Genomic DNA, 20,157 nt, shown 5'->3' with positions numbered 1-20,157 from the left:
GGGGATGAGAGAAGGAAAGTAAGACTTTTCATTTCTATTGTTATCTGGAAAATATTGAATTAAACAGAGGAGAAATGTGACTTGCTATTGGTTGTCGTGATGTCATTCTTATGAATATATAATCAGACCATTGTGGTGTGCTTGTATGAGTTTTGATTACCTTGGGGTGTTTGAGGATGAGGCGGTGACCCAGCTCGTGACCTTCGCCCTCTGCGACGGCCCACTGAACAAGCTGATCCTTCACTTCCTCTGGATCCTCATAGGAGGAGATCAGCTGATCCGTAGCAGTGCAAACCAGCCGGTCGCCCAGACCAGGGTTCAACAGGACAACAGTATCATCACTGCACACAAACATCATGTTTATTTTCATCCAGCTCTCCATACATCAGATAAAACAAGCTATTTATCCAACCATCCATCTATCTGCAAGTCCAAGTATCTAACCTACCTATTTACACATATTTAACCATCCATCCTCTACCTCTCCAACCAACCAACCCATCCATCCATCATTTATACATTCATCTATCCATCCATCATCCAACTGACCTACTACCTAGCATTCCCACCTAGCTAACTAGCAACTAGCTAGCTATAATCCACTTCAAATGTTGACTAGTTTATTTAACATTTATTGAACTATAAAAACATAATAATTACTATAAGAAAAGCTGCATTTCCATTACTTTTCAAATTGCACAAAATGGAATTGCGAATTCTAAACATGTACATTTTGCAAACTCACCGTATTATATTGCAAAATGTTTTAGTTTTTCAGTAAAAAAAGGGTGTTTTTTCAGGTAATTTGAAAAAGGAATATTTCGCAAAATTTCAATAAATACATTTTTGTTTTTGCGCGATTACAGGTTTTTTGGCATACGTAAAATTCACATGTTCATTCTTTAATGTACTAGAACCTCCAAGAAAAACCTCATACAAGATTAATCTTTAGTTTAAGGGGCTTTCCTTCCCATTAATGCTTGGATAACTCCTTTTGTACGCTGCACACCGCTGTGGCGGATTGCAGCTCTTACATGGCCACGGGAGCCTCTCAGCGTTGCTTCACTAAAGATACATGCCTTTGTCTCCTTCAGTTAAAAATAATGGCTGGTGCGGTGGCTGCAATACGGAAATCTACCAAAATCAGTCGCCATGACTTATTGCGAGAGAAAATCTTTATGTTTAAATTGCGTAACATTTTTTATGGAAACGCAGTCATTTCAAATAATTTTTTTCACTTGACATTCATAAAACATTGCAAAGGTTTTGCATAAATCTGCAGTGAATATGCAGCTAATGTTTATCTATTCACTCTAGCTATTTATCTAACCTATTTACCAGTCAACATTTGAACTATTTAAACCAATCAACAGCAGTTTTTACAGCAATATTTCTTGGTGAACCCAAAATAGTCCAACACTATCGACTTCAGTCATTTCTCTGGTGGAAATAAAGGATCACTTTTTGGTTCCTGTCATAGTTAATCTAGTGTGTGTAGCTTCCACATCTCTGATAAGCACAGTGCTATTGTAACTTAGTTTTAATTTTGCGCAAGTTGCAACTGTTTCGTCCGATGTAACAGAAACACTCGGTGTAGTGGAGCCTTTATGATTAATTAACCTTGCCGTTTACGGTTAATCGTGAAACTGGTTAATCGCTGCATCCCTAGACTATCGCATTTGATTAATTGTGCAGTCCTACTTCCTAACTATCTAATCAACTAACAATTGATAAAAGCTGGCTATTTAATAACAAATACTCTTTAAATTCCTGAGCCTTTCCTGAAGCTTACTAAAATAAATCGAACTAATTAACCAGACATCAGCTCTACACCCATTAAAAATAAACCCTGTAAATCATATGCTGTAAACTAATATACAACTCAAACTGAATGTAAAATAAAATAAAACAACAACAACAACAACAACAACAAAAACATTCAGATGCAGATTTTAGGAGAAAAAAGGGGCGGGTCTTACTAGCTGACAGCGACCAGACAGATGGATGGATTAGGATTCCAGGCCACGCCCTTCACGGCTCCGCCCACTTCCACAGTCTTAAGGCATCGTGCTGTACTGACCTCCCAGAAACGCACTGTACAGTCATCAGAGCCTGAGGTCAAAGGGTCAAAACAAATACTTCAATGCATTCATTAGAGAATTTACATAAACTAGTGTGTTTCAGAATGACTTAATAAAAAGGGTTATGGGTAAATGTGTTTAACATGGTTGTGTCTCAGCGTCTGAACAGCTGAGAGGACACAGACGCTCAAGTCTCTGGCACAAGCAAAGCGTACTGTCAGCTCAACGGCACTTCCTCTCTCAGCAGCACACATGGAGGATAACTCAACCTCGCGCCACACAACCACTGTGACACACAGCAGCACTTTGGCACGAGTGCACTATAATAATACTAAGATTACTGAAGGTGATATACAAGGAGAAGCCGGGTGTGTAAAGTTTGTGTGTTACTGCTGTTAGACGGCATCATTTAAAATGAGAGCCATTTATGTCATATACATACAGTATAATAATGAATAGCTGATGTCAAAGCCTACTATGTGTTAAAATATAACTCTTTTTAAAGAAATAAAAAGGTCTAGCAATTAATTTTTATTCTCTCTTTTAAAAGTAAATTATATATATATATATATATATATATATATATATATATATATATATATATATATATATATATATATACATACATATACGGTAAAAAACCAAAAGTTTGGAAACATTACAATTATTAATGTTTTTGAAAGAAGCTTCTTCTGGTATCGTCCAAAAAAATCCTATCCGTGCATCCCTAATTATAACATTAAAATATAATTATTGTTGTGATGGCATAATGCAGTTTAGTAACAATTAACTCATAATTTCTCTTTAGATTCACTTAAAAAACAAGTCATCTAATAGGTATCCACTCTGTTTCATTCAAAAGCGCTAGATGTGTTAGACGGGAAACCCCTTCCTTGTATCAGTCACACAACATCATAAGCTGCCAGAAAATCTCATTTTAACTTTTATACCTGCATGCTTCATAAACACAGGAAAAACAACACGAGGGAAACGGGCCTGGCCTGGAGGGTGGAGTGTAATAACTTTAAATCCCATAATCACATTTTAAGTATTGAGCTGTATGGCAACAGATATAGCAGGAGGGACGGGCTCTGTGGCGGACACCCGCTGGCGGTCAGAGGCCTGTCTGACCTGCACAGCTGTAGGTGTGTGTGTGTGTGTGTGTGTGTGTGTGATGCAGGGGACACCACAACTTTCCTGTAGACATTCAAATATGGATCCTGACCATAAATAAAATGAGATGACGGTAATATTTGCCCTTATGGAGGGAAAAAACAGCAATGTTAAAAGTTCATTTTATAGGACAGTAATGGGACTTCGAGACAGAGAAAAAAAATACAGAAATGTGTCTCAAAGGATGATCGAAATTAGATGTTAAATTTAACAAGAAACAGCATTAGCAACCTATTTCACATCTGAAACAAGTGAAATAGGATATTCTAAAAGTAAAATATAAATTAATAATAGATAAGTACTTTAATATATCAGTAATTGCTCATAAAAGTCACAAATGGAGCCAGACCTGAAAGGGGGGGTGAAATGCTCGTTTTCACTCAATATCCTGTTAATCTTGAGTACCTATAGAGTAGTACTGCATCCTTCATAACTCCAAAAAGTCTTTAGTTTTATTATATTCATAAGAGAAAGATAGTTTGTACCGATTTTTCCCGGAAAAACACGACCGGCTGGAGGTGTGGCGTGTGGGCGGAGCTAAAGAATCACGAGCGCGAGTAGGCTTTTGTGTTGAGCGCGTCTGGAAGCTGTGACACCGTGAGGACAAAACCAACCAAAACAAACCATGGCTAACAGTCAGATTCAGCGTATATTTATGATCCAGAATCAGATCCAGAGGCTGAAATTGAACAAGAGCAGCATCAGCAATCAGTCTCTATGTGGTATGTACTGAAACCGTATATATTTGCTTAGCGGTTTTGGAAAATGACTAAGTTCCACTTTGTCATCTTTTTTTTTTTTTAAGCTGTACATGTGGAAAGTGCAGTTTGATGACAACATCGCATGTTGTTTACTTGATGTGCTTACGCGCCGATAGCTAAGTTAATAACACAGATATATTTGAAGCAGTTTTACTCACCGCATGCGGTTCCAACACACGATCGTGACCCTTTTTCGTTGGGACTGCATTATCCTTAAGAAATAAACGATGTGCAAATCCGGCATCAAACTGGACCTTGTTTGTAAAACAAGCATCTTCGTAATACAGGGAACAAACAAAAACACTTGCACAACGCCGTTGATGCTCTGTAAAAATAAACTCCATCCACTGGTCCCTTAATGCTGTTTCTCTTTTGGTAATCTGTGCAGGGTTGTCTTGCCCTGGCAACCAAAAACACACTCCTTTTGTGACTTTTCGCGACGCTCTCGCTCTGATCAGTGAATGTCTGTGCTGCTCAGCCTCGCTATACGGGAGCGCGCGCTCTTCCGGCAGACGTGCCCTCAGGACCCATATAAGGAAATTCCGCTCCATTTAACGTCACACAGAGCCATACTCGAAAAAAACTTTCCGAAACTTGTGACAAACCGGAAGTAGTATTTTTGGAACAGAAATACTCCTTCAAACGTACAACTTAATTTTTGAAACTTTGCCCATGTTTAGCATGGGAATCCAACTCTTTAACAGTGTAAAAAACTCAGTATGCATGAAATAGCATTTCACCCCCCCTTGAATGAAAGTGATATAGTTGTTGTTCACAACTGTGCAAAATAAATACAAAAAGACCATGGCATAATTATTATTATTAAGGTTGAAAGCCTCCCATTTTTATTTTACATACTGTAGATTTTGGTACAATTGAATGACAATGGCAAAAAACGCCCATGAATTTAAAGGGTCATGTGATGAAAAGCATCTATTTCTCATGGTTCATAGCTTGAAATGGCCCCTATATGTCCAGGGTTTCTCACACAGGGTCATGTGTGTGTAGTGTATTTTTAGGACTGTATGGATCTGAGGCATAAGCACTTCCTGTGGCTGAGCAGGACCACTCTGATCTCTTTCAGCCGCTCTGTTAATTTGTAGTTGTGTTTTTGGACGGCGCCCAAGAGCTTCCTTTTTATTTTAAACTCCAACTTCACAAATGCACCCAATGCCTTCACTCTGAGAATCAATTCTCGATCTAGCTTCTTTTCTTTTCTTTTCTTTTCTTTTCTTTTCTTTTCTTTTCTTTTCTTTTCTTTTCTTTTCTTTTCACAGTTGGACTTTTCTTAGTGTTGGGTGTTAAATTGAACAGTTAAAAACAGGTGGATTCAGTTTGTCTGTATATTTAAACAAATGTATATAATCTTGACCCCACACTTTAAATCTGTTCAAAATGTTCATATCTCAAATAAATTAGTCTTCAGATTGAGGTCTCCGCTGATTCAAGAACACGTGTATTGCAGTGAGTTCATGGTGTCCTCAGTGACAGTGTCAATCTAGAGTTTATAGTGTCACCGCTCGTCTTCGTTTGGCCACATCATTACTGAGGAATGCTGTTTGAGGCTCTCTCAGTCCATGATCTGAGCTCTGTAAATGTAAATATGTACACAGTCGCGTAACCTCAGCCCTTCTTCACCGCATTTTCTCATGTCATAGACTGCAATCTGACTACAGCGCAAAAAACTGTAACTGTAGGTTTCACGTGCTGTAATTGCAGCATTTTCGTTTAGCGAGTCTGTAAAACCAAATTCTTGTGAGATCTCATCCTTGCTGCATGTTTGAAGTCTTCAGAAAAAGTGTGTTGACATCTAAAAAAGTTCTCTTCAATGTGGGATTTTTTCCCGCCGTTTTATCTATAAGTGTCTGATGATTTAGTAAGGTACGAGCTACGTGACAAAGTTTAATACTTAACTGTTAAATTAAAGTCTGGGGTCAGTACATTTTATTTTTTGGGGGAAATAAATTAATACTTTTATTCAGCAAGATAAATTGGTTCATTGGTAACATATTTCCCAAGTAGCACATCAGCAAATCACAATGATTTCTGAAGGATCATGTGACACTGAATATTAGAGTAATGATGCAAAAATTTTGCTCGCATCATATTTTAAAACATATAAACTGAAAAACACTTGTTTGAAATAATTTGCAATTATATTTCACAAAATTACTGTTTGTTTTGATCAAATAAATGCTGACTTAGTGAGCATAAGAGACTTCTTGCGAAAACATTATTAACCCCAAATGAACACAGTAGTTGAAGGTTAAAGGCTTGATCAAATCAATAACCTTAAGTATAATAACTGGTATTAATGATGCTTGACCTAGTAAACACCACTATCAAGAATAAAAACTAAAAGGAGGAGCAAACTTCTGGTGTTTCATGATATTTGCAGGCATTTAAAATTAATAAGCCCAGTTTTACAACCATTGGCTGCACTACCTCTACAAAAGACTTTCCGACTTGCAATTCCCAAATCAGCAACACAACACTGGGAAAGCCCAGAATGCAGAGGGTGAACAAAGTCCTGGGACAAAAGAGTCACCAGTGCTTTGTCATGAGCACCCAACCCACTGATATGGAAGAAATGATCTCTATTAAACACACACCAAACAAACCCAAGGAAAGTTGGGCAGGCCCAGGGTGAGAAGGGTTGTAATGCCTGGGAGGTTGTCAACTGGCAATTTTTACTGTGGGAAAGGGCATTTTATTACTGCTTTAATATATTTTATAAGCTAGACAAAAGAGCAACCCCTCACTGTAGTGGTTTTGCATATGCGCTTTATGAAGTTCTTTGTTATGGACGGCTGAGCAGATATTGCCTCTAAACTGCAACCGCCCCCATCTACACACTTTTTCAATATTTTCCGCTCTTTCCTCCTGCTTATCTGAACCCCAACTGCAAAGCACTCTGGGAAACCATTTCCATTCTGCATCTGAAAGGTGGGTATTGTTACCTGGATCACCTCATTCAAATTAGACGGGCAAATTCGAAAGCATTTTCATACTGTACAAATACCATTTGGTTTCTGTGGATTTGGCCACGCCGCTGCCATCGCTAACGCTGAGTGAAATTGACTGCATGTGTTATTAAAATGATGCCTTCTACTCGTTTCGTTCGAGTAATTTATATACCCCTCGAGTTAATAGCAATCAGATGCCGGCCCTACTGAGGGAGTATGTTGGATTATAGTGTGCATTTATGTATCTAAAGGACCACAAACTGAAAATACGGATAATGATCAACAGACTGCACTCAAGAGAGGCCTTCTACTCCATTATGAATAAAATATTTTCAGACCTGAACATATAATACTTGCAGAACTGGAGTCACATTTGTATGCTCTCATTATAATGAGGAAAGTCAAGATAAAAACAAAAACAAAAAAACACTTTCAATACAATTCAAGTTTTTGATTACACTTTTTTTTTTTTTTTTAAATAAAAGGGAAAATCTAGATTTGCAAAGTGTTTGTACAGCATTAAAAAATTACGTTTTAGAATTATATATATTTTTTAAAGAATAAAAACTTTAAGAATAAAAACCAAAAATGAAAGATTTGCACTGTGATTGTCCAGCATAGAAAGTTATAAAATTTTTATGAAAGGTTATGAAAACATTTTTGAATCTTTAAATTAATATGCATTAATAATCATGGACAAAAGGACCATGATTACAATAGTAAATAAGGTCATTTTCTAATGATCAAATTTATCCTGAAAAGTGCATTTAAATACTATAATAATTGACGACATGATTAAAAAAGTGTCTGTCCTGCATTCAAAATGACTTAAAACGGACACGTCAACAAGTGAAGCTGATTCCCAGAGCGGCTAACAATAAGGACAGGCTGCCAAAACCTATAAAAATAAAAACCGAAATCCATCTAGAAGGGAGGAAAAGGAGACCAATCATGAGCATGTTGTGATTGATTTATGCGTGTTGTGGAGCACCAGTGAATAAGGACATTTCAGGAGCGTCTGTGCTCATCCTGGCTCTGCCGAAACCCACAGGCCTCCCTTAATCTCTCTCATCTACAAACGGGTCGCTCGTCCCGTCAGCGCAGAGCCCCGTCTCCCTCCGCCAAGAGCTATGACATCATGGCGGGTGAGTGAGGAATGATTTCAGCAGCTTGTTAGCTACCGCTGAGGTAAGAGCGCTGAGACAGACTTCACCTCAGACGGTCCAATAACAGCTCACATACAGAGCAGGGGCCACATTTAAAAGAACAATCAAATATTATAATAATTAAATATATTTGTAATAAATTCTTATGCATAGCTTATTAGGATTGAATATTTATTTTCTGCTAAATGACTCAATGTAAATTTATGAATGACTTTCTCCCTCTCTAGATAGTGGTCTAGATTACTTTCTCCCTCTCTCTCAGGGGTTAAAGCAAAAAAAATAAAAATCCTGAGCCTGAACTTTTTTTCTGGGGATGGGGTAGCACATGCAAAGCATGCAATGACTGTGGCAACTTTAACATTTGAAAGGATACTATGGCAAAGTTATTGCTTTATTTATTCAAACTGATTTTCATTTTCATGAATATGTGGTTGACCTGAAGAATGAAAGCTGTATCATATAGACTTGGAAAATTAAGAGCTATATCACTGCTTATCGACACTAGGGGTGTAACAATCCATTTAGCTCACCAGATGAGACAAAACACAGATACTTGGTTCAATAGAACATGACAATAATTTAATGCTATTTTTAAAGAAATTTTCAATGACAAAATATTTGTCTTTTAATTACAAAAAGTTAAACAAAGCAGTTGTATTTAGAAATATTTTAACTAATCTAGGGCTGTAACTAATGATTATTTTGGTAATGAAGTAATTGATTATTTTGACAACTGAGCAATCTGATATTTTTAGTAACACAAACAGACCTAAGTGAAAACCAGACTTTAGTATGACTATTTATATATAAACTAACGATGATGCAATAATATATAATATATATAATATAATAATTTATAAAATATAAAAACCAAGAAATTACATGATTGTATTGAACAACACTGTTAAAATACATAATGGAATATGCTTATAAATAATATGAACATATCCAACTTAAGCACATTATGTATTAAATACTCGCAGAGTGCACCAACGGCCTGATGACATTTCACTTCACAGCTTGATTAAACCATGTTTAAATCCATTACATTTTTATATTTGGCCACATGCAATAACTTTTTTGAAATCGCAATGTAAAATACATGGCATATTTAGACATAGGTTGGTGTATTCTCCTGTGTTGGCAAAGGTTTATAAATGATTTACATTACAAATCTGAGATAATGCGCACTGTTTTTCCAGATGAACGTTAATTCACATTCACAGCAAATACAGAGGAAGAGTTTAGCCCCTTTCACACATACAATATTCACTGGTAAATTACCGGGAAATTACCATTAATAGATCATGTGTGAACAGGACCTTTTCCAAAATCCCGGCAAATTTGTTCTGGCAATCATATCGTTCTTATGGAGATGTCATGATTAATCTGAGCTGTTTACAAAGCTCCGCTGCTTTATAATGAGCTTTTCTATGTAAATATGCACTAGATGGACATCATTGACTATTGCGCCTCGCAGCTTTTTGTCGCGCTTCTCCATTCATCAGGGCTGGGACTCGTGTTTATAAGAGCAAAACATTCTGATTGGCTAGTAATGTTGGTTTGGTTGAGAGTGAAAGCTACTCCTCTCTTGTTAGGCGAACACATGGACTCGAAAGTGATAATCAACAAGATTTATTTTTTTTAATGTATGATTCATTTTTTCTCACAGCCAAATGCTGCACGCTGGAAATCCGGCACGGTGCCGGAGAACTTTAAGCCCTGCTCTCTGCTGGTGGTAGTGTAATGGTGTGGGGGATGTTTTCTTGGCAAAAGTATCAATTGAGCATCATTTAAATGCCACGGTCTGCTCAATTATTGTTTCTGACCATGTCCATCCCTTTAAGACTACAGTGTACTCATCTTCTGATGGATCTATCATGTCAATATGGACCAAAATCTCTGAGAAATGTTTCCAACACCTTGTTGAATCTATGCCACGAAGAATTAAGGCAGTTAATCAAGGCAAAAGGGTCCAACACTGCACTAGCAAGGTGTACCTAATAAAGTGGCCAGTGAGTGTATGGTCACTGTGACTCCACCAAGTAAGACGTCTCTTGATAATCACTACCTGTACTGGACATTTCAGTGGGAATATCTGTTTTAGATAAGGGTGAATTATGGACAGGGAAAGACAGGACTCACCGGATATAAGCCACTGTCCACTGGGAGAAACGCTGATGCTTCGGACCAGACTAGAGTGTCCGCGGTACACCTGTCAGACACAAACACAAACACCAGCAACATCAACACAACATGCAGAAACAGCAGAGAGAAAAGCAGACAGCGAGAGATCATTCAAGGACAAGTTCGGGACTCTATTATTTCACAGTAGTCCATTACCACCAAACATATTTAGTTGATTTATTAACATTTTTGTTCTTCTTTAACCCAGTCCAAAAGAACGTCAGACAAACCCTGTTACACGTCTGCAGTTTTACAGCCCCACTCTACAATTTCAACAACAAAAATATTCTCCTTCTGATCTTTTTCACCCACGCGGTACAGTAAGTAATGGTTTCCTGTCTCAATAAAATCAGAGCTCACTGTCCTGCCATTATAAAGTCTGGCCCAGACATATCTGAGGATCTGATCTACAAGCTGCTCCGCTGACTGTCATCATCCCAATCAGGCTGTTAACATGATCCCAGACCAGTTGAAGATGACGTACCAGAGACTGGGTGGTTGGGAAGGGCTGCAGGTCTTTGGGTTTGGGAAGTTTGGGAATCAGGTCCTCTGGGTTCACATTCACCTGGATGAAGTCAGGACAACATTCTTGACAATTTGAAGACAAGCTTTTGCAATGCATTTCACTTCTGTAACGTCATTAGCTACTAGATGAAGGATTGGTTTTATTATTTGACTGCTTTAAAAACCAGTTACAACATTAAAAAAATATATATATATAATATGCAGGGTATACAGTATATTAAAGTAGAAATAAAAGCAATTTTGAATTAATTATATTTAAACATTTTAAATATATAAAATATATTTATTATAATAACTTAATATTTTTCTTAAATATATTTCTGAATGTGTGTGTATTTATATATATATATATATATATATAATAAATACATAGTAGACACACATATGTAAACAAAAACTTACTTTGGATGAGATTAATCATGATTAATCATTTTACAGCACTCATTTTATATATAACTACATAACTATTATATATATATATATATATATATATAACTATATATATATATATATATATATATAGTTATATATATATATATAGTTATATACATATATATATATATATATATATATATATATATATATATATATATATATATATAGTTATATATATATATATATATATATATATATATATATATATATATATATAAAATATTTACAATAATTAAATAAAAATAAGGTGGGTATAATAGAGTTTTTTTTCTTTTTTTGGTGATTCTGCAAATTCATAATTCTGTTTGGTGACGTACAGAACAGCCATCTTCATCTTTAAGTATTGCCTGTACAGTTTATTTGTACAGAACCCGGTGCAGAGGTCTCATACCCTCATCTTGCGCTGCCGGGGACACAGGTACAGGTCGAGGCAGCGCTCGAACCGCTCGTGAATGAAACGTGAGTATGCGGGAACGGCCCGCAAGCAGGCAAACTTCTGCGGCAGGAAACTGAGCTTCCTGTCCTCGGGGTCCTGCTGCTCCCATGCCAGTCTCTGAACACATACACACACACACACATACACAACAAAGAGCAAACGTTATGAGAACTCGGACAAAGCCGGTCTAATGAACAGGTGCAGGCAAAATTTGGTTGTATTTAAAGATTAACTTGCAGAGGGGATGCACGTGTTCACACAGAGTTAACTATAGCATGTAAAACATACGCAAATGACTAATAGGCAAATCATACAAGCCTAATGGAGCTGGAGGCACAGGTGTGAAATGATGTGAGCGTTAGGCCAGTGACATTTTAAAGAAAGAGTTCACTCCTAATGAATCTGCCTTTATTTACTCACACTCATGTCTCCAAACCAAAATATTCTCATCTAGAACTACATTTTAATTAAATATCTATTCTGTGTAAATGTAATAAAAGTTTAATATATTAATAAATATAAAAATGCATATGTTTTATATTAATTATAACTATTAGTTATAAATTAAATAATTTTATTTTAATAAAATTAATAACATTTGTTCTTGGAATTAAATTCATTAATTTAGCATATGTGGATTAAACAGATTCAGTGAAACAAAGGCAGCGTAAATTGAATAATATTTCAGTTCATTGATAAATATTAATAAATTATAAAAAAATATAATGTTAGATTAAATGCATTTTTATTAAATATTTGTTTTTGGACATTAAAATCATTAATCCAGCATATGCACAGTGTAAGCGGTGTAAATATAATCAATTTAATACACTGATTAAATATTAATTTAAATTATTTTAGTTATAATAATTATTTATTATTATAATGTTATAATATAATACAATAAGACGATATATGCCTGCTCCAAATTGGCCATATTTAAATTAAATCCAACATTTAATGCAAGTAGAATTTTAATAAATACAGTATATTTTATTTACTATAATTACTATTACTAAGTGATATATATATTTATTCTTCTATTACAAGATATTAAAAACATGAATTTGACTACTTGTTACTATAATATTAATTTATTTTACTGAAGACAAATCAACATATTTATTGATAACAAAAACAGATATATATATATATATATATATATATATATATATATATATATATATATATATATATATATATAAATAAATAAATAAATAAATATATATAAAGGTTGCTTTTAAAACAGGTTCAGTGTCATTGTTTGAATTTCATGGTGTTTTTTTTAAGTTGCAGCATGGAAAATCTCTGCATAAAATGAGTATGCATTTGACAAATGCAGGTGAGCACACCTCTTCCTCTGACATCAGGTATTCTGGAGGAGGGTTATAAGACTCCTCGTGGCCAGGAAGCTTCATCTTGGGTGCTGGGACGTGCATTTTGTGGCGTCCCAGGATGCTGTTGGGGTCCTCCTTGGCCCACAGGTCGTAGTACTGCGGGGTGGTTTCTTTGGGTCTGCGAGGTTTGATCCAACCCATTTTTATGGCATGGACCAACTTCCCGACCTAACAGAGAGATGGATGCAGTGACGGCTCAGTACAGAGAAAAACACACAGTAACACATCATTGTCGTGATTGAGAGCACATGTGTACGATCATTACTCCAAACACTCGCTGCACACGTCGCCAGTTCACTGCATTAAACACACTGTATATAGTGACCGGAATATCTGATTTTCTTTTTTTACTGAAACGTTTGCAGGTCTGATTTCTTTCAGCGCTCTGTTTCAGATTGCCATTATGCTGGCATTTTAGACCACTTTCCACTTTAAAAACTATATGGGAATCATTATTTGTAACGCAGCACAGCTGGCAGCACTTGGAAGACCAAACATGACTATTCTCATGCTGTCTCCTGATTCACAGTAAATATATGCTTTCACCAAAAACATAAAACCTAAGGTGTGACCAGGACAGCCGAACTTGCCTTCTCTTTCTCGATTAGTGAAGGAATAAAGCTCCGTTTGTCTTGCGGCCTGTTGGTGACGGGGTGAATCATCACTTCATTGGAGAAGAAGTCAATCGCAGGCTAGAAAACAATGGAGAGACACAATGAAGCATTAATGCAAAGTAAGAGTCTAATCAATGACAACATATCATTATTACTTTAGATGCAATTAAAGGTGGGGTTTAAAGAACTGGGGAAATGAATAGCCCTTTTGATAAATGCTTAAAACTATATGAGCCATAAAGCTTGTGTGCTTACACTCACACAGAAATGATAGCACAGATGGAGGCTGAGAACTCAACCTGTCCTAACCACAGCTTAACACCTTAAATCACAGCAGGCCAAAACCTTCTCAGAGATGCTTTATATGTACCTGCTTTAAACCTTTATTTTGACATTTACATTAGTAAACAATGCAACATTTATCTAGCTTAAAAAAAATCTGTTGTAAATCCTTTTGACGGTTTATTTATTACATATTTCTAAAATTGTTTATTGATTGTTTATAATTTTCAATTATATATTATACTTGGTCTGAAAAAAAATAAAAGGGTGCAGAGTAATTTTCTATTAAATATGCCTTAAATAAGCAACTATAAATAGCTTTATTAATAAAATAAATACGTTTATTAATAAAATTTGCTTTGCTGACAGACAAATCCTGTGCATCCTTTTGTTTTGTTATATATTGTTTTAATATAAAATATAACTGACAATTAGTCTGTAAAAAAAAATTAAAAATTTAAATCATGTTTTTTTTTTTATTGTTATCAGGTTTTTATTGTGATTTACTGAGAGTTATCCATTTTTGCAAATGTACTCTTCATATATATACATATATATATATATATATGTATAAAAAAAAAAAAAAAAAAAAAAAAAAAAAAACCTTGCTATGAGTATAATGTATATATTATATCACTTATATATTGTTGCTTCTTTTGTTGGTTTCATGGCTTCTATTTTTCCTCATTTGTAAATTGCTCTGGATTAAAAAAAAACAAATCTTAAGATTGATTTAAATGTAAATAACCAATCAAACAAAGCGTATGCTTTATACATGCATTTGTCTAATATAACAGAAAATTGCTGTGCAATCTTTATTAAAATAAAAGTCAAATAATACTATAAGACCTACTATTATTTTATTTATTTGAATATACCAATGCATATATAAAGTGAGCAGTTTATTTGTGTTGTGTTTAATTCGACATTGTAAAAACGAATGAGAACATCTGGGCTAATCAACCAGACAGTGAATCGCAGTCAGATGACAGGTGGCTTTTTCACGCTCACGCTCTTTAAAGCCTGTCTGAGGTCGACTAACTGATCACAGACAGACCAACTGTGGACTGACTCACTTCCTGTTTGCACCAGAAAAGACAGCGATGTGCAATTAGCACTGATGCTCGTAAAGTCGAAGCGGCTAAACGGTGGCCATGACACCATCCAGACTCATTACCTCCTGCGGAGGTCAGACAGGGCTGCAGCGTTTTCTTAAGAAAGCTAATTGCGCTCGTGTTAATGTTTCGTTATTTCATTTGTCGGCGGTGAGTGCAGACTCGGGCTGGGCTTCGTGTGGCTTCGCAAACGAGAGGAGTAATTCAACCAGCTTCATTTTTTCCTCATCGTGTGCTGGGGTTATTATCTAGAAGCCCATTTTAAGAGGTTTTCACAGCCCAGACTGCAGATGTTGAGGTGACAAATTCTGTTACTGTCGGATCTGTGTCGAATCCAACACCAACAGAGCAGAAAACCAGATCTCAATACCTCATATTCGTTGAAGTTGACGTCACCAAACTTGCCCTGCTGCAGACGGTGCACGAGGTCCACCTGCTCATCCGACAGACGGATCTCAGCCCCCGTCATCTTGTCTTGGACCGTACGCCTAGTAATGACAGACAGAATCAGAGTTACACAATTACAGAGATTGAATGGGAGTAAATGGACGTTCCAGATGCTCCTCACCAGTAATCGGGATTCTCCATCTTGTCGAGAAACTCATCCAGCTCATCTTTGTTTCTGATTGGTTTAAAGATCTTCTTGCCATCCAGATTGTATCCGATGTGGGGGTAATCCTTGTACCACTCCATGGGGATGTTTCCGACGGTGTTACGGATGTCCTGTGAACGAACAGAGAAAGTGATAAAGACCAGCAGGAAACTCATTAAAAAGATCAACACTACTGAATATTGTGCATTTCTCTTGTACCTGCAGATTAAGACTGGTTCGTATTAAAGCAAGCCAAAATTTGTGTCAGTCTTGGACATGCCTGTATCTAACAATTTCTTCTGTTTCTGTCTCCTCTGAATGGGGAAAGATTAAAATCTAGACTAAGAGTGTTTGAAAAGATCACACTGAAAGTTTTTTTTATTTAAAAATGTAAAGTCATTATTGTTCCCATTATTTATTCTTGATATTTAAGTGGAGTCTGTGGATTGATTGATTAATTATAATCACCTGATGTATGTCATCTGTTATATAATCACTGAGAAAAAGAATTGGCACACTGACCAAGTTAGCCAAAATCTTTGTCTATTTCATCTTCTGCTTTGTTCTAACAATAGACTTAATGAGTGCAGACCAACCCTTATAATGTATGAAGAGTTATGAAAAAAAAATATATAAATTAAAAAAACATTTATGATTTTGGAGAGAAGAGAAAACAAAGGATTTTTTTGACCTATAGATGCAGAACTATATATGCAAAATTATATGTGACATTATATTTATAATTATATCATACAATAAAGATTAATAAAAAGAAGTGTAGTTAAAAAATACAAATATTCAACATAAATATGAAAACACAATATGCATAAAATATATTTAAAAAAATGTGTAAATGGTTTAAAAAATGTTAATCACACATATGAAGTTGGAAAATGTCAAGAATCAGTGACTTGAAATGTGCAGAATTGTAAACAAATATAATCTCAATTTTTATAATTTAATATAATATATTAAATATTTTAGACAAGTGTTTTATATACACACACAAACACACATTTTATATAACTATTCTGTATTATCTAATATAATATTTATATATATTTACATAAAATATGAATACATTTTTATATAATTACTACATTAGTACATTACTAAATTACTACATTTATATTATACAGAAAAAAATTACGGTAAAAATAAATACATGATTAGTGATGTGCAAATAGTACAGGAGCATAAATATAAAGTATAACATATTATAGAAAACATAAAAAGCTAAAATATTAGAAAACTTAAAAACTCAATTACTGAGAAAATAATTCAAACACTCTGCAAATCATTGTGTAGGGCAATTAAGTCGAATACTGATGAATCAAAAGTAAATGAGATATCAATACATCATTGTACCATCAGTGGATTGCCAGTCCTAGACTAGTTCTGCTCGGTCTTTCCCTGGTCCTTCTTTACTAGCAGTCAGTGTCAGGAAGGCCTCAGCTCTGCAGGTGCAGAACATCGTCCGCTCTTTATTTAAGCTCACTAACCTGCCCACTTTACAGTACGCCACAAGAACATTACACAGCTATGACTGCTAATAAACCAAGCAGAGCTTTGGTCTGAAAATAGAGATTTCTTTGTCTGGGAAAGACGCGCACACACACATACACACACTGGAAACGGCGGACAGCTGAAAGTTCCCAGAGGTTGCAAGCGCCACTTTAAAGTGAGTCCAACACCTGTGAGTGATTTCTATAAAAACACCCCTTCCATATCCAATTATGTCCGAGTGGGCAGCGCTGTCACGCTTTCACACACAGCCGACAGCAGCTGTGGAGGCCACGCCCACACGCCACTCATCTTCAAAGACTGGCATCTGATTGGCTGATGCCGACTACCTCCCAGACATCTGATTGTAATTTAATCTAACTGTCTAAGAGACATATTTACAGTAATCTTGATGTCTGGCCGACTGAAGTGCTTGTGTTGTCTGGTGCGACTGGCATCCTTGCCAACTTGCCAAAGGAATCAATGCCAAGACGGCGAAAGAACGACAGAAGGAAAGCAAGACTTGCTAATCTGATACTTCCTGTGTGGAGGCGTCACAGATTGTCACTGGACCTTCACACAGTTTTCAAAAAGAAGGAATTAGGGACCCCTACAGAGCTTCGAAGTATTGAGACCACTAGTATTTTAGGCATTTAAATGGTGCGAAACCAACTATTGCACAACCAAATGACTTCCAACTTCTCAACTAAAGATAAATATTTATTATTAGTGACTTAAAACCATGAGGAATCATCTGTAAGCACATATAAAAGTATATATTAAATATAATTTAATAAAATAATATTTTACATTTTAAATGTAGTAATATTATATGCTACTGGTCAAGTTTTAAAATTGTGTATTATGTATTTGATTTTTTCCTCTTATGTTTATCAATCCTGCAAATATTTGATTAAAAATGCAGTATGCAATAAAAAAATAAAACAGTAATATACATATAATATTTAGGGCCGGGACTCGATTAAAAAAATTAATCTAATTAATTAGAGGCTTTGTAATTAATTAATCGAAATTAATCGCATTTTAATCGCATATAAATATTTGACCTGAGAACAGTGAGAAGTAATTTTTTTTCACATGGATTTATAGTATACCATTGAATAATGACTGAATACATAAGCTTAAGCAACAAAATATTGTTTATTTTTGTTCAACCAAGTCTAGCAGACCAGTGCAATTTTTGCCATGAAGTGTAGCAATAGCATATTTAGAAACAATTTAGAAATAGTACATTTCAGAAATTCAGGAAGCTTATAGGTGCTGGAATCTTCTGTAAGGAGTTTTTTTAAGTAAAACACAATACTGTAAATTACATTCAGAACATTGGAAACACTGACTATTAGAAAACATCTCTCTGTTGCTTCAGAGGCCATAACATACTAAGTCCAACTCTCAATAACCTTGGCCAAAAAGATAAAGAGTTCAACATAAACTGTTGCACCAAAAAAATAATACATAGTTCAACATAAAGTGTAAAGTCCACGCTAGCTGCTATATGTTTTGCGTTGAGGTGATACTTGAGGCTCGATGTGTGCTGCGGTGATATGCGAACGCTAGTTGGTGCTTCAGTATAATCGGTCCGCCGAAACTCATCCAGTGAGAAACGTTCCGCGGTGCAAAAATAAGTTCTTAAAAATACGGGAAATTTTTTTCTGTAATTAATTAGTAATCTTGTAATCTTAATTAACGCGTTATTTTTTGGGTAATTAATTAATCTCAATTAACGCGTTAAAGTCCCGGCCCTAATAATATTATGATTAAATATATTAATATAACAGAGAAAAATAAGAAAATGGAACGCAGCTTTTTTTGAAAGACAGCTTTTGTTGTAACAAATGAATAAAACAGAGATATGAATATATGAAAACATATATTCATGTTAGAATATTCAGCAGAAAATAATGAATATTAATATAAAACAAGAAAAAATCATTTATGATTAGGGACCTAGAAATGCAGAAGTGCACAATCTTAAGCAAGTAATAAAATATACTAAATATTATATTAACATTTAATAGATGGGATAACCACAACATATTAGGGTGGAATATGTTTATTATTGACAATTATTTACAATTTTAATACTAATTACATCATACATTTTGATGATATTTAATATTCATAAATGATGACAAATATTCTCTCTAAGCCTCGTTCACACAGACGGCTGTTTATGGGATCACATAACTGGTCATTTTTCATTGAATTTCAGGAGCTCAGCTTTATGCAAATGAGCAACAGTGCAAGAAATAATGGGTGCTTTTTTATGAATAATGTACAATAAAAATGTTGTATTTGAACACTACAGATTAAAAGATCAGAAGAAAGGGTGCTTGCAGGCTCAACAGGGCTCTCTCAGTGGGACGGTCCAAGAGAAGTGGACACAAAAACACCACGCACAGCTCACCTGTTTTCAATTGAGCTGCTGAACACTGCCTTTATTGAGTGTCAGTCAGTCCAGAATGTACCGCATGCTCTTATCAACTTCCTGTTCAGACTGCGGTAGGGACAGGGAGATGGAGAGCAGAGCGATGGGTGCGTTTCTGACAGAAGCTTCAAGGGAAGATGGTCAGAAACCTCGCTGCTGGCAGCATGCACCTCTACCCCTGATATTTCCAAACCACATCATTAAACTCCAAGAGACAAGTGGAAAAAATTCCCTCTTCACAAACCACCTGAGAAATCAGACTGTCAATCCAGAAATATATGCACAGAGCTTTAGAGGACGATCTTCGTGACATTTATCAGCTTTGAAAAAAGCTCTGGCTGAATCTCAATTCACATACTTCACGTACACACTGAAAGTACACACTTCACTGCTGATGGGAAGTACATACTTCAGAGTAAGCAGTACGGTTCTAGACCACTATTGGGATTTAATTCTACTTCATAAAGCTGCGTCT

The 20,157-nt window shown here is 35.5% G+C and overlaps 1 protein-coding gene across 1 annotated transcript in view; it reads right to left on the bottom strand.

The window, feature by feature from the left end:
• The window catches only part of bop1 (BOP1 ribosomal biogenesis factor), a 73,627-nt gene that overhangs the window by 5,484 nt on the left and 47,986 nt on the right, over positions 1-20,157 (bottom strand). The window contains exons 4-12 of the mRNA XM_026289709.1: positions 15,707-15,861; positions 15,509-15,626; positions 13,718-13,819; positions 13,083-13,295; positions 11,686-11,847; positions 10,819-10,899; positions 10,293-10,362; positions 1,980-2,112; positions 161-341 (exon numbers count right to left, since the gene is read on the bottom strand). Coding sequence (XP_026145494.1) covers positions 161-341; positions 1,980-2,112; positions 10,293-10,362; positions 10,819-10,899; positions 11,686-11,847; positions 13,083-13,295; positions 13,718-13,819; positions 15,509-15,626; positions 15,707-15,861 — 1,215 coding nt within the window. The remainder of the gene's footprint in view (positions 1-160; positions 342-1,979; positions 2,113-10,292; positions 10,363-10,818; positions 10,900-11,685; positions 11,848-13,082; positions 13,296-13,717; positions 13,820-15,508; positions 15,627-15,706; positions 15,862-20,157) is intronic.

Source organism: Carassius auratus, chromosome 19 (genome assembly GCF_003368295.1).
Source record: "Carassius auratus strain Wakin chromosome 19, ASM336829v1, whole genome shotgun sequence".
Taxonomy (NCBI): Eukaryota; Metazoa; Chordata; class Actinopteri; order Cypriniformes; family Cyprinidae; genus Carassius; species Carassius auratus.
The sequence above is the reverse complement of the archived record's forward strand: the minus strand, read 5'-3'. Positions and strand labels throughout refer to the sequence as shown.